Raw genomic sequence first — 16,882 nt, forward strand, 5'->3', positions numbered from 1 at the left:
AAACATCTATTCAACTCCAGGGTTTAGCATTTAAAAGACAAAGCCATTTAATGCAGCTTTCCATTGAATAGAAAAGAATAGAAAATATCTTTATTGTGTACTAGAGTGGAAACTTCTTTGGCTCACAATCACAAAACACAGAGACACAAAAAAATCTCATAACACAAATATTTATTCATTACAAGAAAAGAAAAAAATGGAAATATCTTTGAAATGTTTGAAATCAAAATCTCAAAGTTAAAAAGTTTCACCCCAAGATGTTTTATTTTTCAGTCTGTTCATTATATTTTTTGGTTTTTATTCTTTATAATGACCAAGTCAACTTTGATTTGAACATTTTACATCTTTGATGGTATATGATCACTGACATGAGGCGAAAGTAAAAGAGCCACGTTAACTTTGGGAAACAAGAAAGACTGGTTGATTCAAGCAGTCACATGAAAACAAGCTGAATACACTTGACCACATATTTTAAAAACGAGGGAGCACTGAAACGCTACCCTGAGGAACACCACGAAATGCCTGAGTGTGGCACCACAGAGTATGTAAACTGAAATGGTCTTTTAAGAGTCACATCTTGTGATGCATGAGGGAAAAAGTCTTTAAAAGATTTGCGGTTAAATTTATTTTGTTTACACAGATATAAACTTTTGAATTCTGAACAATAACAGTCAATCTTATTTAGCATATACGCTAGGATTTAATTAAACCGCAGAAGTTCAAACACAGGTAAAATCTTTTGACTCATTCTTCACATGTTGCAACTGTAAACTTGAAAAGAAGATAACGTAAATTAAGTCTCATAACTTGTAATGTAAACATCATAAGCTCTTTTTATCTTAAGCCCAAATCAATTTATTTATTATTTAAATCGCAAATCATCACCAGGCCCAACCTGAGTCACACACTTTGTGGAATAAAATGCGTGTGTGCAGTAGTCAGAGGATGCAAGAAGGTTCAGTAACCACACACAGCTGACATAGCATGATCTGCAGAAAAACACAGCTTTACCTGTGAAGAATTATGTTAAATAACATTAGAATGATGATACTTTTTTTATTTGCAAACATGCTGGAAAACCTTTTTAACACCTTTTCACTTTTTTCACTTTCCATCAGCATGCCACCAGCACAGGTTCAAGTAAAAAAAACAAAAAACAAAACATTAGGATATCTGAAATGGATTTACTCCAAATTGGCTGTTTAGATGTAACAAATGTTAGTTGTACAAAAACAAAAAGACATAGAAAACCTCAGCCAACTGTAGATAGATTATGTATTTGTCCAACTGACCGACTTAGAAACATGTGATTTGTGGCTTATCAGCTACCAGAGCTTTACTTTGATATGATAGAAATCTCTGATGAGCAATTAGTTTAGCATGTAGACAAAATGTTGTCACACACTGCAGAAAATGTGTGTGTGGTTAGTGAAAAGTGAAAAATCCTCCAGCTTGCCTGCATGTGTTCACATGATCAGAAATAAAGCTGTAGTTGGTAATTTCACTAATCCCTCAGTTTGTCCTGGACAGTTTTGTGTGTTGTTCTTCTCTCAAAGTCATGACAAGTCCTGCTTATGTTTACCATGTCTGTGTCCTCGAATACCCGCCTAGCATCTCACGACTTCTTATTTATGTCACTGAACCCATTTGTACAGGCTGTGCTGTTGTTTAACACAATTTGCCTCCATCACATCCTCTACAGGAAGAGTTTACAGTGTATGATGGCTGACTCTCTCCTTGACTGACCTCTCGTCTCCTCCTCCCTCAGATGTCATGGCGTCCTCAGTATCGCAGCTCCAAGTTCCGCCACGTGTTTGGTAAAGCTGCCACCAAGGAGAGCTGCTATGATGGCGTACCAATCACACGAAGCGTCCAGGACAACAACTTCTGCTGCGTCAACCCTCGTTTCCTCGCCGTCATCACTGAGTGTGCCGGGGGAGGGGCGTTCCTGGTCCTCTCACTGCATCATGTGAGTAAAAAAACAGGTTGACATTGAAACCGATGCCAGATTATTAAAGTGGTACATCCTCTGCATCATTCAGAAGCCTGGTAAAAGCATGCAGGAGATATGACGCCATGGTTTTTTAATTCTCTTTCTTTACACAGAAAGCCGGCAAACACCAGGTTTCAATCCTTTGACTTTTAAGATATTATGAGTTATTTAAATATGTTATTTGCAGTAAAAGGCAACTGTTTTATTTAATACAGTTAATGTGAGTGTTGAAGGATTGAGCAGATTGTATGACACCAGAGTCAGCAGTCGTCTAACGTTACATTTCTGACGCATAAAGTCTGATTACATCTTTTGGTTGTTGTGACAAAGGTTTCACCGTGCGTTGGTTAAGAAATTACTTTTAGAAACAGACAAAAATCTACTACTTCTGTTTACTCTTACAGAAACACGCTCTTGTCGTGGTAAAGAAGGAGCTGAGCAAGAAGGCAAAGCTCTTGACTTACCAGTCGATTAATGTTCCTACCCTCACCTATGGTCATGAGCTGTGGGTTGTGACTGAAAGAATGAGATCTCGTATACAGGAGGTTGAAATGAGTTTCCTCCGCAGGGTAGCTGGGCTCTCCCTTTAGAGATGGGGTGAAAAGCTCGGTCATCCGGGAGGGGCCCCGAGTAGAGCAGCTGCTCCTCATCATTGAGAGGAACCAGTTGAGGTGGCTCAGGCATCTGGTCAGGATGCCTCCTGGACACCTCCTTGGTGAGGTGTTCCGGATACGTCCCTGCTGGAGGAGACCCAGGGGAAGACCCAGGACACACTGGAGGGATTATATCTCACGGCTGGCCTGGGAACGCCTTGGGATCCCCCTTTGCAGAGTTGGCAAATGTGGCTGGGGAAAGGGAAGTCTGGGCTTTCCTGCTTAGGCTGCTGCTTCCACGACCCTCCCCGGGATAAGCGGCGGAGAATGGGTGGATGGATGGATGGATGGATGGATGGATGGATGGATGGATATTAGAGAAACAGCAGAAATTACTTAACTAAGGAGAGTTTCGATATTAAGTGAAAAGAATAGATCAATAATTCCACAAAATTAAAAATTTTCTAGGCGTCACCATGTTGATTCTGGCTGATGACAATGTAAATACTTGAGGACATATATTTGCTTTTCCGACGGCCACTGTTGGCAAACAGGAGAAAGCAGGAAATGAATCCCTTTTTTGGATTTTCCTTTTTAAAAGTGTTATTTATTTTTAAACATCGGGGGTTCTGCATGCAAATCCCACCTGCAGGACACGGTTATGACCATGGCCATAGGCAGCTTTGCACCAAGAATCTCTGAGCACAAGCAAACGTCATAAAGCTTCACTGCTGGTTGTGACATCTCCTGTCTCCCTCATCATGCAGTTTATCTCAAACATTATGCAAGTTGTCAAGTATATACTGGGGTTATCAATAACATCAGTGTGGCCAAAAGTAAATATCTTCCCCCGACTTGTTGGGTGGGTTTACAGTTTATAGTTTCACCTCATCAGGCTGAACACCTTCACACACTTCGCTCCACTCAGTGTGTGTCTAAGTTATCACTACAATAATGGGATGGTCAGGAATAGCATATAAGCTCAGGAATGATATAACTCATCTTTGGCCACCTCCCACCACCAACTCTTGCCCTCCTTTCTGTCTCGAGGAGGTGAAACTTCAGTACTCCCCTCTTCAATTCTTCACATTCCGCCTGTGTGTTTGTGTAAAGAGTAATGCCATAATTCCTTGAACAGGGTTATTAACATGCATACATATCAGAACAGAGGTTTTACTTCCTTGTGCATTCATCAGATAGGATGATGTCAGTCTTTTGTTCCACCTCATCTGCTTTGTAAGCTAGCCTGCAGGTGCGTATGTGTCTGCTGCACAAAGGTTCTGCTGGTACATAATTAGGAGTCTTGTTGAGGCAGAAGATCTTAAGTGTTTTTTTTTTCCATGGCCTTGTAATGGGATCATCAAATAGCATGAGTGTATGCCATAAACGTTTTAGTTTGATGTTAATGTTGTGCAGACTTGAACTGGATGCAAACTGGAAAACGTGCTGTAACCTGCACAACATGCTCTGTTTTAGGGAGACATTTTGCATCTCCATCTGGCTGTCGGATTTTTAAGCTGTCTTTGTAACTATTTTAGGTTTATGGGAGTTATTTTCAATACCAGTGTGCTCATACTGAATATATGAAATAAAAGGTTGAATAGAGTGTGTTGCGACTCAGCACGGAGCTGTGTGATGTCTGATGAATGTCCTTGAGGGATTACTTAAGTGAGTAATGTTGGCTGGAGCTCACAGGTCTGAAAGTGAAAAACATCTGGGAGTTTGAAGTTGGAGAGAAGCTCATTCTTTCACCTACACTTACCTCATACTCAAACCGTAATGCTGTTTGAGCATAGCTGCCATTTTCCTTGTGCAAACAGCATATTTGCTGGGAGATTTTATGTGCCACTTTGTACAGGTAGGAAGAAATCTCTCGGGAGGAATGTCATGAAATGTAAGATGTGATGTTTTCTCTCTTCTTTTAGATAAAATTCAATTTTTTTTTTTTTTTTTTTACAATCTTTCTTCTCCGTTGCAACATAAGCAAGTTTGAAACTCGAAGGATTAGAGGGTTGCTTCTGCACATTGCCTGGCAGAATATGGAAGTGGCTGTTGCACATTGTTGTGGATCAACACTGATGCGATACAGCACCCAAGTCACAATAAAGCAAGCTGACCAGTTGAAGCAATACTCATATTTTGCGAGATGAAATCACTGTAGGTGTCACACTCTGGTGCATGAGAATAAAGCATTGGTTGATAAAACTGATTTAGTCTCTGATAGACAAGGAAAAAGCAATCTTGACTTTTTTATTCCTAACTTTTTATTGGATCATGGTTTCCCGTAGCTCCCTGCTGGACCTACGAAACAACAGCAGTCCAGGAAGATGCACTGTTAAGCCTGGAGGTCATGGGAAGCTTATCTGTGCAATGACAGTGAAACAATCAGAAATGTTTATGCCTAACAGCTACCAGGGATTTTGTAAATGGGCACTTTTAGCCTACTGACATCAAGGGGTTAGTGCTATGGCAACACATTGATGCTTCTTTCCTTCTATCAGCTCAGTCTATACATTCTATACATTAAAAAGATCTAACACAAGATGACTTGTGTTTCTGGTCTTAAAAAGCAGAGAGAGGGCTGATCTGCTACTACAAAGTCTTTTAACACATTTGTATTTATTGACTTGGCAAACACTTCTACCATTGAGGAGCAAGATTATTTATTTATTTAATTATAAATCAGTGTTCTTGTTTCTTCTTTTCATTTGTTCACACACACACACACACACACACACACACACACACACACACACACACATATATGTGTATATATATATGTGTGTGTGTGTATATATATATGTGTAAATATATATGTGTATATATGTGTATATATATATGTGTATATGTATATGTGTATATGTGTATATGTTTGTATATATGTATATGTATATATATATATGTATATGTATGTATGTATGTATATATATATATATATATATATATATATATATATATGTGTGTGTGTGTGTGTGTGTGTGTGTGTGTGTGTGTGTGTGTGTGTGTGTGTGTGTGTGTGTGTGTGTATATGTATGTAATGAATCTGTGTTTCATAAGGTCCATATTGGCCTTTTCTATAGTTGTCATTCTCATGTATGCTAGCCATCAGTGGTCTTGGACACAAATGTGCACACTGTGTCCTCACTTTTCATAGTTCTACTCTGCACCAGTCTTTTGTAAGTAATCCAATGGCTGTTATTTTTCTTCATAAAATATCAATATCAAATATCAAATAATGTTAATTTTTCCCTTTTTTTTTTTATTTTGGTCAGACGGGTAAAGTAGATCCAACCCACCCTCGGATATCAGGCCACAGGGGCAACGTCTTAGACATCAAGTGGAATCCTTTCAATGACTACTGCATCGCCTCCTGCTCAGAGGACACCACAGTGAGTGCGCACACACAGACAAAGTACAAGATGGTTAAACTGACGTGTTATAATTTTCCAGGAATACGATCGTGTTACAGCAAGATCATTTTATTGCCTTGCTGTTAAGTTTTCTAAAAGTCATTCCTCACATTCCTCAGCTCTGACCTGGCAGAGCAGCTCAGAACAAACCCTAGCAGACAGAAAGAGAAAGGAACACTCAACAAGTTTTGCCATCTATTTTGACAATTTTACTAGAATGTGTCTTAAGGCATTGTCATTTGTCCTCTGCTGGTTGTTTTTCCGTGATTTATTTTCTGCCTACATCCGCAGGTGAAAGTGTGGGAAATCCCTCCTCATGGTGTGCTGAAAAACATAACAGTGCCGTGGAAGGAGCTGCAGGGTCACAGCCGCAGGGTGGGCCTCATTGAGTGGCATCCTACTGCCAACAACATCCTCTTCAGCACGGCCTATGACTACCAGGTAACGCAAACAAACACAACGCACACACTCGCCGTCCCTGATACAAGCATATAAAGCTTTCATCAGTAAATGACTGTAAGGCAACATGTAATTAACCAAACACGTACTTGACCTTTTCGTTTACGTACTTCTGTATAACAATGCAGTCAAACAGGTAGTTGTAGTTTGCTCTCAAAGATAGCTGTGCGACTGACGTGTAAAAATGTCAAGTAATGCACACAGCATCACAAGTAGGCAAGTTGTTTTTATGTCATTTAGAGGCTAAATGCCAACAAATGTGTATATTTATACATTTGAATGCTCTGTATTTCTTAATTCTGGTTCCCTGGAATGAGGAGTAACGTTTACTTACAAGCTCCAAGAGTTCTTGTTTTCAGCTTAAAACTAACTGCAACAGCATAAATTCCTTTCAGATAAGAAAAATATGCACTCATGCCCATTTGTACAACCACCGAGTAATGCTTCCTATGATAGTGTGCCTCTCAGCCCACCGTCGAGCTCAGCTGTTTGGACCATCTTGCAACACTTGTGTCTTGAAGGAATGTTCAGTTCTTTGCACAAAATACTTTGACGTTTTTATTGAGCAGAACTACACTAATTCAGAACAAAACCGAGTCCTGTTCCAGGGTGTAACTTTTCTAATAAACCTGCCATTCAGTTTAACACTAATGTCAATACGTAATTCATCCCTCAGCATTAATCACTTGTAACATTTTCCTTTTATTGCAGCCCAAGCTTAAAAAAAATGTAGATGGACTCCAACTTCTTTCCAGACAGATGGGGTTATTGACTTTGTGTCTGCGCCTTTATTCTTCCAGGTGATGATCTGGAACCTCGACTGTCCAGAGCAGGTGATTAAAAACCCCGTGAGGACCATCAGCCACCATTCAGACGTGGTCCTGTCCATGTCTTTTAATACAGATGGCAGCCTCCTCGCCACCACCTGTAAGGACAAGAAAGTCCGGCTGGTGGAGCCACGCTCAGGAAACCTGTTGCAGGTAGCGTTTCGCTACGTGTGTGGTTGCATCATTAATGGGAGGACAAAAGTTTAACTCAAAAAGGCTTGGGTTTTTTTGTTTTTTTTTGCGTAATCAAACAGCAAGTCTTCTTCACGTGTTTTGGTGTTACTGGAGCATAGGCCTGCTCATCAATTACCTTGTCATTGTAAAGACATGAAGAGGAAAAACAATTATTTTCTGCTCTTCCCTTTTTGAAACGAGGAATTTTAGTTATTTTAGACTTTTTTAAAAAAAATCTAAAAACATTAAATTAGCATAAAGAGCATCAGTTGTTTCCCTTCTGCAGATGTAATTGGTAATCTCTTCCATTTAAACCTTTCCAGTTTGCCCACTTTTGTTGCCTCTGTTGCAAGCTGCTTTCTACCGCCTCCACCCCTGGTCCGCCTATTTAAACTGTGTTGGAGGTAATTGGTGGGATTTGTGTAACAGATGTTGCTCTCTTTTGTATTGCTGATGGTCTTTGTTGCTATTTGCACAAGGATGGCCAAACATCAAACTACTATAATTGTAGACGATTATAATAATTTTTTACACAAGTTATCCCCATCCCAGTGAAGCTAAATTAGTCTTTTTTGCAATTAGCCTTTCATTTAAATGATTTGTTTCTCCTCATTATATTACTAGAACTATTTTAAATGACTTCTAAATGACTTGTTCCTAAAGAGCCTTAATTATTTAAAACTGCATTTCCCAGCTTCACAATGTCTTTATTTGCATTTTACGTATTTCAAACAGGTACATTAAGTGCAGTCCAGATATAAATATACACATATGTTTCATTGGCACAGGTCACAAGAAATGTTCACAACTTTCTGTATGTACAACAAGCAACAAGGGAAAAATAAATATTTATTTATTTTCTTAATTACATTTATAGAAACATAAAGCCCATAGGATGCTTAAGCACACTTTTTTTTTTTGCTAAATAAACTTCTTAAACATGGTTCTTTGTTCTGCTATTCAGGAACCTTACTGCCAAGCTCAAGTGGGAGTTTGTCACTTCTTTTCCCTTTCCCAGGCACTCATCCAGCACTATGCTGCCAAAACTAACACCTCTGGCCCGGCTGGATCACAGCATAGCTCCACAGACCTCTGGGTCACCATCTATTGACATCTTCCCTTTACATTAGTCTGCCGTTGTTTCCTGTGTGCTAATGAAACTCATACAGGCACATATAAAAAGTAAAAAAATGAAAGAGAGAAAAAAGTAACACGGAAATGCTAAAGAGTCATAAACTTTGCTGTGTAAAATACCCTTTTTTTAAAAAAAAAATTCACTAATAAGAAACCATCTGTTCGGTTGTACATTGGTGGGAAAAGGTGGAGAATTACAGAGAAATGAAAATCCTTGTCATGGATGGAAGTGCTGGTAACGGCTCATGTTACTCTGATTACTTGTAGTATAATAATGTACATGAATGTTTATCATGTTTGACCTACGGTGAATGTGATATCTGTTTGCAGGAAGCCAACTGCAAGACACACAAAGCCAGTAAGGTGTTGTTCCTTGGAAACATGAAGATGCTTCTCACATCCGGTACCTCACGCTACAACCATCGACAGATAGCTCTGTGGGATCAGGTGAGACCTGCTGCAAAAGGGACCGCCAGCACTGCTGGATCTGTTTGGATGTGCTTGACTGTCTAAGAGAACACTTTTCTAAAAGACTTGAATTTTTATTTATTCCTCGACAAATTTGCCCTCTCGATAAAGATGTTTAATTTTTTTCTTAAAAATCTGACCCAAAGAGCCTTTATGGGATGTGTTATTGATGATGGCCAGGTTGTGATCTATTTTTACTAAACTGAATAATGATGATGTATGAAGATGAAACAACTAGAGAAGCGTGTAGCGGCAATTCTTTCAACATGCAAAATAAAAATGATTATTCTGAACCTTCAGAGCCAAATGGCTCAGCCTGAGTAACAGAGAATTAATAATAATATGAATGAAGTAAAGGTCAGTGCATTACATCACTACTGGAGAGATCTTGACTCCATGCAGTCTAATGTAAAACCCCTGAGCTTTAGAGATTACAACATATACCAACTAAAAATAACTAAATATAGTAAGCTAACATTTAAGAGAGTAATGTTGCACTGCAACTTGTCTATGTAGCTCCAAATGACCTCATGTGCGAATCAAATACAGCCCTTCCACTCGGAGAAACTATTTGCTGTAGAGTATACAGCAAATATCAGAGTACATTTCTGATGAAGTACCTGTCAGATGCAAACACTGTGCTTTAAGCTGTTTGCAGTCATGTTATTATGCCTCTAAACCACTAGATATGACAATAAAATGTATTACTCATTACAGTCTTGTTAACTTTTTACTCTTAATCTCTGTGAGTTATCATTTTCACCAAAGAATGATTCTGTTATATTTGCGAGCATTTTTTTTATGAATACGAAACAGAGACACTGCGTTGCAGCTGTGTGTATTAAATGGCACAGTTTGCATGGTCCTAATATCTAATAATCAATATTTTTTGATTAATCATCTCATGACCTCCAAGATTTTTCATTTAGTTTTCTGTAAAATTTATATATTTTTAAATAGATTTATTTCTTCACTAATTTTTTTTTCACTTTTTGAAAAAAGAAGTGGTTTTTTTTTTTGTTTAATTGAGTTATTTTACTCATGCTAAACTTTCCTTCTTATTTATTTATTTATTTTCCTAAATCTCCATTCATCTCAATGGCTGATGATTTTGTGAGTTTTACAGGCCGGTGTGTGGAACTGCTGTCTCAAACACAACTCTGCCATCTAGTGGACTAAATGCAGCACGAGCAGTTTACCTGAACGACTCACTGAGCGCGAGTTAAAGTAAATCCAGAGTTGTTCCCTGGTTCAGCATGTGATCACACCTGTTACTCAATAGTTATGGTTGTGTGGCAGGCTGGAGTGCCGTGGTGGATGAGTGTATCGTGGATGAGGGATTAAGGCAAAGCATGGATTATGGATTGAGTGCTCGGAGTTTTTAATTCAGCTCTGCTTCTTACGTAGCAGTGGATTAAAATGGTGCAGTGTTTTGATATTGGGAGGGATTTTCTTGTCTGTTGTTTATGTTAGCTATGTTGTTTTTGACAAGTTCTGTGTTTGTGTGTGTGTGTGTGTGTGTGTGTGTGTGTGTTTACAGGATGATCTATCTGTGCCTTTGTTGGAGGAGAATCTGGACGGTAGTTCAGGGGTCCTCTTCCCTTTCTATGACCCTGATACACACATGCTCTACCTTGCTGGGAAGGTGGGTTAATGATTTCATAGTGCAAGATTCCAACAGAAAACACACACTTTATGGCTGATACAATGACTTGATGTTTGTTCTGTAGGGTGATGGTAACATCAGGTACTATGAGATCAGCTCAGAAAAGCCCTACGTCCACTACTTAACAGACTATCGCTCATTCTTACCTCAGAAAGGAATGGGTAAGGCATGCACACACACACACAACCTCAAACTTTCAGAAATGGCCCCTGTAATCATCCTTCATTATGCTGGATGTTTGGAAGCTTAGTTTGCCTCCTGGCTGTGCTGACTCTCCTGCACCTGTAAGCAAACCTTCTGTGCAAATAAGCCTGCAGGATTTGAATAACCAAACCAGCTTCTCACTGATGTTGTAGATCATGATCATGAGCCTGCAAACGGATGTGTGCTTATGCTGCAGATTCAGAATTCATATTTTACTCATTAAAAGCTATAACACAACCATCCACAATTACTTTGTTATAAATGAACCTTTGTTCTCTCATGTTTTATCCCTAATTCCTCTGTTAAAGCTGTTTTATATCATGTATTTTAATGACTTCATCAAAGTGATTTACAAAAGAGAAAATCCCAATCATTAAATGGGTCTATCTACATGTGGAACCAGCTTTCTGGGGTCATTATGCCCTTGATTGACTTGCACTCAGTCGTGTGGTTTTGCTAAACAAAACCACTAAGATGCCTGAAGGGAGCAATTCTGCATGGCTCAAAGAGGTGTGACAACACCATAAATATTTTACTCTACATGTCATGGTTACAAGCTGGCTCATGGATCTCAACATAAAGTTAGTACTGGCAACGAGTTTAGATCATAAAGGCTCTTCCAAATGATTTTAGGAGTTTATGTTGATCCATTGTCATCCTGTACTTGCTTTAGTCCTCCCGTATGATTGGTGGTAATTCACTCTTTTGGTTAAATATGCAAGTGAAGCGATTTTTTTTTTTTTTTTTTATTTGTACATTTTTTAAAAAAAATGTTTGATAAGGTGAAAGGCCAACATTCAAATTTATTTATACCATTCAAATTTATTAATATTTTGTTTATACCACACAACAAAAGTTGAACAACACAGGTTGATTGGAAATAGTCAGATACAATATATTGTTTTAAACTGATCTCAAGTATGCGATAATCCAAAAATAATCCTCCTGTGTTGTTACATTACAGTCCCCACCTTTAGACATTTTAGCTTTCAATTATTTCACCTTTTTGCATATTGCATTGGCTTTTTTTTTTTTAATCAAGCTGTGTCATAAACGGACAGTATTCAGAATACTTCTAATGCACACGATCCATCTTTTCACCAGGTTTAGCAAAATTCAGCCTGGTTGTTTTAACATCAGCTCCCTGACAAACACATGTAATCATATTCCTCCATCCTGGCTCAGAAAGATTACAGCTTCATTTATTCACTTATTGTTCAGCAACTGTTTACCTCTAAGCCAATGAAATGAAAAGAATCTGCACTGCCGTATCACAGGTGTGATACGAGACAGCGGCGCAGTGAGGGTCTGCCATGAGGCAGAATAATACTTTTTGGCTGATGTGTCTTCCTACAGGTGTGATGCCAAAGAGAGGCCTAGATGTGAGTTCATGCGAGGTTTTCAGATTCTACAAACTGGTGACAATCAAGAGCCTAATTGAACCTATTTCTATGATCGTACCCCGCAGGGTGAGAGCACATATTAGCTTAAACAAACCACAAACACAGCTGTGTAAAAAAAATAAAAAATAAAAAATTCTCCATTTTGATTTATTTATTTTGATCTGTGCATGATTGTGCTGCATATGTGTTTCCAGTCGGAGTCGTACCAAGAAGACATCTATCCAATGACAGCAGGGAACATGCCAGCTTTGAGTGCAGAGGAGTGGCTCAGCGGCAACGACAAAGGTCAGAAATAATGTGTGAGATATTGAATGAACTGATGAAGGTAGTTTCCTTTTTTCCTCTTTATAAATCAGTTCAGATGATGATTTAATATACAAACTAAGAAATTCATGTTACTCTTTGCCTTTTGCACTCTGTCTTCTAGGTCCAGTGCTGATGTCACTAAAGCCGGGAAGTCAAGTAGCTGACTCTCAACCAGACATGAAGGGTCTGGGGAACTCTCTGGACACTCGCAGGTTTCAAAGCAGGCCAGGCATGCTACACTTTGGTTACATAAAGGACCAAATGGAAGCCAAAGTATCCGACGATGCCAAAGAGGAGAGCGGACATGCAGAGGATGAAAGGAGTCGGACATCGGTAAGCAATGGGGAGGATCTTGCACTTTGTTCACCTCCCAGGACAGAGAATGAGGTGAGTATCTACCTAAGTTGTTTTTATGATCCGTTTGCAGTCATTTGCTTCAGATTATTTCACACACAAATGTTTAAGGCATTAATGATGGGATTGATGGTTATATTTAATTATTTAAACACATTTCTGTATTGCTGACGAGCAAACGTTCAAGTGTAGACTGAGATTGAGATGTTTCCTGTTCATATCTCTTAACACAAATCATAAAGATTACAAGTATACAAAGACTTTTCAGCTAAATTATGTTTTTAATTCCAGTCAGTTCTTGTCCTGGGAATTTTCTGTTTTGTTGTCGTAATCTTTGATTGATAATCAGCTGCTTGTTTGTTTAACGTCATCAAGGACATGACTGTCTGTCCCAGATAGTTCAGGTCAAAGATTATTGGAAACTCAATATTACCAGGACCATGAAGCACGTCTGTTCGTAAAGAAAACATAATTGCTTCTTTTAGTTTTGTTCACAAATGTTCACAAGTACTTTTTTTGCAAGTCCAAGTCCTGTTCCAAGTTACTTTAAGCTTCCATGCAACACTTGTTACACTGATACTGCACCTCGTAGCATTTTTTCCTGAATGAAGTGGCGATGGCCAGTATGCTGTACTTTAGTGCAGGGATCACCAACTGTCCTTTGAGTTTTAGACATTTCCCTGCTGCAACACACCTGATTCAAATGAACTTGTAGTCCAGTTCTTTACAAGTCTTATAATGACCCATTAAAAACTTGTAAAACCTGCAGGACAGTGGTTTAACAGGTCCAAAGTGAGTCACCCTCGCACGATTGGATCAAAAAAATCTTTAAGTGCTTGAAATAAATGTGTGAGATGAAGAGAATATACAGAAAATATATTTTGCACAGAAAATATGAGTTTAATTTTTTTAAAATAGAAAAAATTTTTTTTTAAATAATTCAGGTCGAATATTTACAGGGGTAATAAATGTTACTTATTAACATTACTATTACATTACATTACTTAATCAAGAGTCGGTGGGCGTGTGGCGACCAATCAGCATCCAGCACACATCAGTCTGAGGGCAGTTCCAGGAAGAAAACCAGGTGCATCAGATCCCCCAGGTGATGATGGTTGGAATGATGATCTGCTAGATGACTGGCCATGGGCCGTAACACTTATTAATTTTTGTAAATTAGCAACAGCTGGACTTTTCTAATAAACAGAACCAGTAAACCAGGGTTTTTTACAGTTGGTCTGATCCCAATTTGGTCCTAGTTAACAATCATCATGGCAAAGTCACAGTTTATAGAAGCTGATCAATAAGTGTCTCCTTATTGGGAGCATAATCAGTGGTGTCAATCCGATGGAAGTAACATTATTTTGTACAAAGGCAGTAACAAGCTATGGTTGGTGTGGCACTAAGCATTTTGTGAATGTAGAAGCTAATATTAGCATTTACGTCACTGCAACAAACTTCTCCAGGCGTGTTTGAAGATATTGAAAGAAACCTGAGGTGTTGAGCAGAACAATTAAATTTTTTATAATTCCTAGTTTATTATATATATATATATATATATATATATATATATATGCCTGTATAGGTCTTTATGACGAGAAGGCAATTTGTACAGCTATCAATTATAATTTACCAACTAAAGCATTTGCTTTTTTTTTTGTTTAAAAAAATTAAGTACAAGCATCCTATTGGATAATTTCTCCATCTTTCAGCTGGCAAAAAGTAATTTAGCCTCAACTTATGCACCAAGTAGCTTTTTATGTCTTAAGCAATAATGCCAAAAGGAACATCTGGTGGACGTGGAATAGTGTCAGTCTATTTAAGAAGAGTCAAATCATTGGCCTGAATCCAGTGGAGAAAACAATTTCAAAAACTATTAAATTGGGTTAAGAACCGTCCAACGTTTTTTAAAAACTGGAAGGACACTAGGAACCATCATCTTCAAGGAAGAAATTAGGTTTTTAAAACAAATCCTGAATGATCATGATTAGTAATCACTTAAACGTTTGGGGAAATCAAAAAACAGAAAAACGGTAGAACTCAGGTTTATGTTTAATAGTGAAACTAAGAACATTTCCACACACTCAATGAGAAGGGAACTGAAGGGATTGGGTCTGAACAGCTGTGTAACCATAAGAAAACCACTAATCAGTGAGGATAACCGGAGAAAAAGGCTTCATTTTGTCAGGGAACATAAAGATTGGACTCAGGAAGAAGGTCATGTGGTCTGATGAGTTCAGATTTACCCTGTTCCAGAGTAAGAAGAGAGGCAGATGAAATGATGCAGCCATCATGCCTTGTGCATGCTGTCCAAGCCTGTGGGGGTAGTGCAATGATCTGATCAGGTCTACGTTCAGCAATAGCATGTGCCCAACGAATACGCTCAGCTACATTCACACAACATATCAACATGCATTTCTGAAGCATTTCCACACTCTTGCTTTGCTCCAATAAAATCTAGATTTTCTGAAACTGCCGCTTCATCTGATAACATCATCACTGAAGTAACTCAGTCGCCATCTGCACAGCAAATCTGTCTGTGCAACCATGTATGACAATCTCGCCACAGAAAGAGTTAGAAATGGAAGATCTTAAACACTTCTTCTCATGGTCCACAGTATCCTGTTGTGGAGGATACTTTGGGGAATAACTTGATTACCCTTCCATGCACATACAATGTGAAGACTATTGAATGACCAGCTTGTTTAAGCTGTACATGGAACTGCATTCATGAGCAGTTTTTATATCCTTTTTCTGTTTATTTTATGTTATCTCAGGCACCCCAAATAAATTTCACCTCTCATAAGATTAGGTTAGAGTTCATGAGGCCTGAGATTTGCAGCCTACGACAAAATAAATAAATAATTTCACATTTATTCATTGTCTTCATGGGAGCTCAATATTTTTATGATATTAAGTCCTACACTTGTGTTTGATGCACATGGAGTGTTTTAATCTTTTACTCCCTTTTGACCTTTCCATGTAAAACTTTATGCGGTAATACAAGGAAGAAATTCCATTTATTAATTATGAGTTCTGATGCTTACAAAATGTGGAAAAACAAGAACTTTAATATCCACGATAAGCTTTTATAAACCACTTTCACATAGAAATCTTTAACTCGGTGTATTTTGAGATTTTTAGCCTTTAATCACTGCCTTTTAGAAACACAATCTTATCTCCCCTTCTGTTCAACAGATACACAACAACATAGAGAGAGAGTTAAGACTCTTCTTTAACCCACAAAGCATTGCAAAGATATAATGCTGTTCACGTTGAACAACCAGAATGTGTTTCATGTTAATGAACATTTCTTTTCTCTCAGTGTTTGATCCACCTGTATCATGATGGCCGTGCAGCTACGATGACAGTCTGTATGAAGTTGTGAAGTGTCTGCCTTGATTTGTCTCACCGCGTTGTGCATGTGTTCTCCCACAGCTACGTATGAAGTTCCACAAGCAGCAGGAGGAGATCCGGCGGCTGAGGGAGCTCCTAAGCCAGAGGGATGTGCACATCAAACAACTAGAGCTGGAGATAAAAAACATCAAGAACTCCCAGTCACAGAACTCCCTTTAAGACTTTCTCAGTCCTGCTGAGTGACCCTTTCAGCTCCTGAACACATGCAATACTGCACAAACCCCGTTTCCCAAAACCACCTCATTCTTCGTAAGGTCCTGGCTCACCTGTTTTCCTCTGCGGAGCCCCGCATGCTCGCTGCTCAGGAGTGATTGTGTGTTTTCAGTCTGTCAACTCTGCTCACGGTGCACATATTCTTTGTTTATGTACATACACTTTTAAATCAGCACCTTTTAACCTTTCCCTCTTTCTTTTGTACGCTTTCAGCTATGCAAGTTTATTGTTGTTTTTAGCCTTTTTTATGCTCTTTGTAGC

The 16,882-nt window shown here is 38.6% G+C and overlaps 1 protein-coding gene across 1 annotated transcript; it reads left to right on the top strand.

Annotated features, from left to right (window-relative positions):
• Nucleotides 1-1,768: 1,768 nt before the first annotated feature.
• coro2aa (coronin 2Aa) lies at nucleotides 1,769-16,567 on the top strand (the record flags this gene model as incomplete). The annotated part of the gene is made up of 11 exons (XM_079264519.1): nucleotides 1,769-1,969; nucleotides 5,859-5,975; nucleotides 6,288-6,437; nucleotides 7,256-7,435; nucleotides 8,921-9,037; nucleotides 10,599-10,703; nucleotides 10,789-10,885; nucleotides 12,285-12,397; nucleotides 12,526-12,616; nucleotides 12,759-13,024; nucleotides 16,430-16,567. 11 exons carry the CDS (start codon nucleotides 1,769-1,771, stop codon nucleotides 16,565-16,567), a joined length of 1,575 nt encoding a protein of 524 aa, XP_079120645.1.
• Nucleotides 16,568-16,882: the final 315 nt, after the last annotated feature.

Source organism: Telmatherina bonti (assembly GCF_933228915.1).
Source record: "Telmatherina bonti genome assembly, chromosome: 3".
NCBI lineage: Eukaryota > Metazoa > Chordata > Actinopteri > Atheriniformes > Telmatherinidae > Telmatherina > Telmatherina bonti.